Source organism: Engraulis encrasicolus, chromosome 3 (genome assembly GCF_034702125.1).
Source record: "Engraulis encrasicolus isolate BLACKSEA-1 chromosome 3, IST_EnEncr_1.0, whole genome shotgun sequence".
NCBI lineage: Eukaryota > Metazoa > Chordata > Actinopteri > Clupeiformes > Engraulidae > Engraulis > Engraulis encrasicolus.
In genome coordinates, this window is record NC_085859.1 from 2557892 (window position 1) to 2564575 (window position 6684).

The window sequence follows — 6684 nt, forward strand, 5'->3', positions numbered from 1 at the left end:
GACAAAAAAGGTTGGAAAGCACTGCTCTAAAGCAGTGGTTCTCAACTGGAACAGTCTTGGGACCCACCATTTTCCACTCTCATTCGGTCGCGACCCAATTTTAGCCACACTCGAATGACTGGTTGCACGCTTCTATCTCGCATAAATATTCTGATTTTATCTAGGACGACAGATGACACAAGTTCACCTATAAAAATAAACGTAAAAGAATTGTTGCAGGAAAAGTTGGATTTTTTTTTTTTAGCGAATGAATGAATTACTTTTTTTTTACACCATGGCTCTGCGACCCACCCATGACCCCTCCACGACCCACTTTTGGGTCGCGACCCACCAGTTGAGAAACACTGCTCTAAAGGAGACAAAAGCAAAGCCAGATCTCCGACTATCAGAGTGGCAGTTGGACTGGACTCGGAACCAAAAACAGCCCTGAACATTTGTGTTCGCCCACCTCTAAAATTGTGGACCCATCTCTTTAGAAACCAAAACAAAAAAAGCCATCTGTACTCCAGATGGCCAGTCCAGGATCCTCCTGTCATGAACATGGCATCCCGTTACCATGACAGTATGTGTAAACATTAGACCTACACTTCCCTACAAATGCATGCTGTTGTAAAAAAATGAGTTTCAACTGAAAATTGTTGTAACTACATGTTTGTTTTTGTTTCAACTCAAAATAGTCTTCTTTAGGGCTGTAACGATATTGTATCGAACCGAGAAATTGTGATGCACAGAGTCACGATACTGTATCGTGATACAAGGAGGAAGTATCGTGATACGCCCTTTCAAAGGTTTATTACCCCTTAGTCCAGAAAACAACCTTATGATTTGATGTGATAGTGTTTCCAAACTTCAGTGGAGATACATTTCAGAAATTGTGGGGTGTATCGAACCGTAGGTCAAAAATCGTGATACGAACCGAATCGTGAGTTGAGTGTATCGTTACAGCCCTAGTCTTCATTACATGTCCTTTATCTTGTAACAAAGTCTTATGGTCCAATTGTGTCCTGTTTTATAGCTGTGTCATATTTGTAGTGACTACAATATTCAACCTCACACCAGGCCCCATAGCTCTGAATGCATTTCTCTCAGGTTTTAGTCTTGGTGTAGTTACATCACTTTCCCTTTAGAGGGCGGTACAGGTCAGGATGTTCTCCTCAGAGCACCTGCTGGATTCATGTACCCTACACACACACACACACACACACACACACACACACACACACACACACACACACACACACACACACACACACACACAAAGGCAGGTCTGAATGTGTCTTCTCCTCAGAGCTCCTGCCTCTTCTTCAGAATGATCTGTCGCACTTGTGATGCAACTTCCTGTCGTATCTGGTCGAAAGGTTCCTCCGCCTTCCAGAACCTCACCACCCTCCCATCCGGGTCAACCAGGAACTTCCAGAAGTTCCACTTGGGAACCTTCTGCACCGAATCTGCAAAAATAATCAGAGGTGTCAGTGAAGAGCAAAAGTTAAAGGTGTGCTGGTAAAAAGAAAAGGTACTGCAACTATGCTGCTCATTGAAACAGGGTTGCCAATTGCCAAATTCGATCTTTTCATGAAGGTTTATTAAGTAATAAACTAATATTTTCTAGTATGGCCCAAGTACATTAGTCAAGACAGTAGTCATTTTTGCAGCTAAAAATGTCTATTCCTGGAAATTCAAAATGGCGGACCATGGATAACATCTCCCTTTTCACGTATGAAAAATACATTTGTCCCAGTCATAATGCATACTTAGAATTTGATGCTGGTGGTAAGTATTCGTGAGAAAGGTAACATTAGTGAATGGGCAGCATGAATTCTGGAAATAAAAAACAAAAAATCTCACACAGTGTCCCTTTAAAGTATAATCATGGTGTGAGTATCACTAGTACACCAGTACATGATATTACATAGCTGTTACATCAGTTACTCCATTGTAGCTGTACTCCATTAGCTGTCTTGGCAGGAAAATGTGTTTCTTTTTTTAACTATGTGTAGAATTGGGACTCTACGCATCCTCCCTCCTCACTCAGCTTGCAGGTGCATCACAGTGGGACAGGCATCACTGGAAAGGAGAAGCTGGAAGAAGGTGACTCTGAAGAAGGTGTAGCAACACCGAAACGTTGGTCGAGTGTGTGCACAAAATATAGTCTTGAAAACTAAGCTGCAGTGTGCTCCAGCTTCACCTTTCCAATAATACATTTGTCTCATACTGCAAAATAACACACAAGACCTGTAGAAGAGAGGAGAGGAGAAGAGAGGCAAGGAGAGGAGAGGAGAGGAGAGGAAGAGGAGAGGAGAGGAAGAGAAGAGAAGAGGAGAGGAGAGGAGAGGAGAGAAGAGAAGAGAAGAGAAGAGAAGAGAAGAGAAGAGAAGAGGAGAGAAGAGGAGAGGAGAGCAGGGGAGGAGAACAGCTGAGGAGAAGAGAGGGAAAGAGAAGAGAGGAGAGGAGAGGAAAGGAGAGGAAAGGAGAGGAGAAGAGAGAGGAGAGGAGAGGAAAGGAGAGGAAAGGAGAGGAGAAGAGAGAGGAAAAGAAAGGAGAGGGGAGGCAAGGAGAGGAGAGGAGAGGAGATGAGAGGAGGAGAGCAAAGGAAAGGAGAGGAGAGGAGAACAGGAGAGGAGAGGAGAGGGAAGGAGAGCAGAGGAGAAGAGTAGAGTAGAGAGTGGAGTAGAAGAGAGGAGAGGAGAGGAGAGGAGAGGAGAGGAGAGGACAGGAGAGGACAGGAGAGGAGAGGAGAGGAGAGGAGTGGAGAGGACAGGAGAGGAGAGGACAGGAGAGGAGAGGACAGGAGAGGAGAGGAGAGGAGAGGAGAGGTAAGGAGAGGAGAGGTAAGGAGAGGAGAGGAGAGGAGAGGAGAGGAGAGGTGTGGGAGGAGGAGAGGAGAGGAGAGGAGATTAGAGTAGAGTACAGTAGAGGAGAGGAGAGGAGAGGAGAGGAGAGGAGAGGAGAGGAGAGGAGAGGAGAGGAGAGGAGAGGAGAGGAGGAGTGGAGGAGGAGAGGAGAGGAGAGGAGAGGAGAGGAGAGGAGAGGAGAGGAGAGGAGAGGAGAGTAGAGTAGAGTAGAGTACAGTAGAGGAGAGGAGAAGAGAGGAGAGGAGAGGAGAGGAGAGGAGAGGAGAGGAGAAGAGAGGAGAGGAGAAGAGAAGAGAGGAGAGGGGGAGAGGAGAGGAGAGAGCTACACAGTGTGGTCAAAAAAACTCAACTCAATATCTGTGTATGTTGTTGATTCCGTTTTAGATGTAGATATAGTTTTGATTACACTGCACATTTGGTGTTGTATTCTTTCTATACACTTTTGCAATACCTTTTTTGACCATTTCCTTCACAGTGTACCTTTAATGCTACATGGGATAAAGATAAACTGTAGACATTGCGGAAGCTATTGGTACAAAGCAACACCACATGTGCATGTGTCTGTGGCCAGTTTAGGCAGCAACCTTATTTGGTCAGGCTGTGTATGTGCTTCACACACACACACACACGCACGCGCACACACACACACACACAGCGCCCAGCAGTATAAGGTAATACCAAATTTGTGTGTGTGTGTGTGTGTGAATGCGTGTGTGCATGTGTATGCGCACACGCGTGCGTGTGTGTGATGTTATTTTCATAAGGCTTACCCCACAACTGTACTTGTATGACTGATTAGAAGACAACAACAATGCAACATTGACCTTTGAATCTCCATCAGCAGTGAGCATATTGAAGACATCAGCAGTGAGTGATTGAGCTATCTAATCTCTCCTCACCAATCACGGGCCCAGTAGCCTGTTCCATGTAAGGTACTGATAACACAGGGCAACTTGTTGAGCAATAGAGCTTGAAAGTGACGTCACTTCCCCCGATTTCATGGGACCTCAACGGCGTTTTTAGACGGTGTAAACGAGCTCCACATACAGTATGTTTTTTCATTTAATTTTTCGTACGAACCCCCAAACTTTTTAGAAATCTGTGTTTCTTCACATTTTTCATGCAGACGGCCTCGGAACAAAACATTGATACTTCTGCATGAAAAATCTTTATCTAGCCTCTTAAACAGCATATTTGTAGCCCAGCGCATATAATGACTGAGATCAGAAGATATTTACTCGCTACCATGTTGTTAGATGGTCAGCTTAGGTCCCGTGAAATGCGGAACTAAGGGGCGGGACTTTCAAGCTCTATGCTGCCAGGCAACATCATGATTGGCAGTTCACTTCCTGATGGAATGGTTTAAAAAGAAAAGCCGCCTGCTACTACTGATCCAAGTTCCATCGTCATAAAAATGTTATGTGACAAAGAGTTACATTAACATCAACATGCTTTCTTTCGCTTTTTATAGTAGGGGTGGGGAACCTATGTCTCGAGGGCCATTTGCGGCCCTTGAAGCCGTTTTATCCGGCCCCTGACATAATTTCAATGTTATGCAGCTTCATATGAAATATTACATATCTATAAAGTAATCTTAGAAATCCCATTTGCGATACAATTAAGCAATATTCAGGGGACCTAGAGAAGGCGGAGTCTGTTTTAAAGGTGGCTGCCTTCAATATAGGCTTTAAGTGCAGGGGGAAATCCTGGTTTGTGTTCATAGTATGGCCCTTGGAGGACTTTTATGGCCCTTGGAGCAATTTGAAGTGGCCCTTCGAAAGAAAAAGGTTCCAAACCCCTGTTTTATAGTATTGTTGCTCAGACACATTGATGAAAGGTATCACCAGACCTGTGCAACATCACCAGTGTGTGTGTGTGTGTGTGTGTGTGTGTGTGTGTGTGTGTGTGTGTGTGTGTGTGTGTGTGTGTGTGTGTGTGTGTGTCTTTGTTTATGATATATGGTTAATATGTAAAACTGAAAAATGAGAAAAGGTCGCACCATGCATAGGTTTCTTATTTATTACACAGACGCGTCTCGGCGTTCTGCCTTCCTCAGTGTGCAGGTTAAGTGAAGAAGTAAATCGTCTAATAGAAGAGCCTGGTGTCTTCTCAGCATACACACGCAGCGCAACAACTCACCTGTGAGGAATTTGAAAGCCGGTGTGGCCTCCGAACCCATGAGCTTGACTTTGCTAAAGAAGGGGAATGTGGTTCCGTAGACGGATTTGGTCCAGGCCTCAATATCGCGGCTCTCCCCCTGCTCCGTTTTACCGAACTGCGAGCAGGGAAACGCGAGCACGTTGAAGTGGGACGTCCCGAGCTCGCGATGCAGCTCCTGCAGGCTACGGTAGTTCCTCTCGGTCAACTCGCAGTGGCTCGCCACGTTTACAACCAGAGAAACCTGGACACAGACGCCAACAAACACGCATACACACCTCTAGTTACAAGCTTTCCAATAACATTCGAAGTAAATGCATTTCACCCGTGCGTAATGGCGGTAAACAATACATAAGTGAAGAAAAAGAAGAAATAGCCTTTATATCTCCACACACACACAGCACAGCCTACTACTTACTTACAACCAGAGAAAGCTGCACACACACACACGAACACACACACGAACACACCGCTGGTTAGACAACACGCTTTCCAGGAACCTTCCAAATAAATAAATGCATTTCGGCCGTGCGTAATGACGACAAACAATATGGAAGTGAAGAAGAAATCACTGCAATAACCCCACAAACAGCACAGCCCCACTAGCCCACGACTACTTACTTTGCCTCTGTACTTCTCCAACGACACCGTCCTCCCTTTGGCGTCCAGGACTTCAAACGTGTAAAAGTCTACAGGTTTGGATTTCCTGATGAGTTTGTTCTGGACCAGATACAGCCCGCCTATGCAGACCGCTAAACTGATGAGTATCTTCAGAGTTCTCTCCTTCCAGGCCGAGGACTTGGTGCGGTATCCCCCCAGAGCCTCCATCTTGGAGGGGGTGAAGACTGAAGAGTCAAAAAAATCCTAAATTTGTCTGTGGAAGGAGCGGATACGGTACATGTTTGGAGGAGACGCGCGGCGTCGAATAGGGAGGGAAAGTAATCTCATCGCCCCCTGCTGGCAACGTTCCAACCCCCTGCAACAAATGAATGTTTTTTTTCTTTGAAAAATTACATCTCGGCCCTGACGACGAAGTAGAAGTAGTGGCAGTCATATTATGGGCATGTTGGCCCGTTTTATCGAACCAGGTGGTAAAATGTTCGGTTTTTCACTGATCTGAGCTGATTTTAATATTCTTTAAAAAGCTAATACAGAACTACACTGACTGGCATGTGTGGCTTGTTTACTCCATGTAATTAGCATAGCCAAATTAGCATAGCCAAACATGAGCCAGAGAGGTGGTTACTCGTCACCACAGAAGCCATCATATCTACTAGAGAATTTAAAACCATACCAAAATGATCGCGTGTATATATGTGTAATAAGAAGACAATGTGGAACTCATAGGATTACAAGAATGTGAAGATATGCGAAGAACTTGCGTTCGTTCGCGTTCATTTGTTTCTCTGTGTTGTCAACGAGGCGCGAAGCACAGCATGCTGGGAGCTGTAGTCCGTTTCCGACCAGATTGGCACAATTTCTATTTTTCTTAAAAGGGCAAAAAATGACTTGAGATTTTCACAGGCAGTAGTTCATGCTATTGTGTACGCTGAAAAATGTGTCTGGTGTTATAGTTCCAAGTCATATCTTTGTGGGATTTTTTTAAAAACTTGTCTATGGGAGTTTCAATAGGATCACCCTGGTGTTTGGAACGTAACCGCTAGGATCGCTGTTT

General features: G+C 44.9%; 1 protein-coding gene across 1 annotated transcript; it reads right to left on the reverse strand.

The window, feature by feature from the left end:
- Positions 1-1016: 1016 nt before the first annotated feature.
- On the reverse strand, positions 1017-5837 carry gpx8 (glutathione peroxidase 8 (putative)). The gene is made up of 3 exons (XM_063194261.1): positions 5631-5837; positions 4992-5253; positions 1017-1448 (listed from the first exon to the last, which is right to left on the reverse strand). The coding sequence occupies exons 1-3, from the start codon at positions 5835-5837 to the stop codon at positions 1285-1287; spliced, it is 633 nt and encodes a 210-aa protein (XP_063050331.1). The 3' UTR covers positions 1017-1284.
- Between the last annotated feature and the right edge of the window lie 847 nt (positions 5838-6684).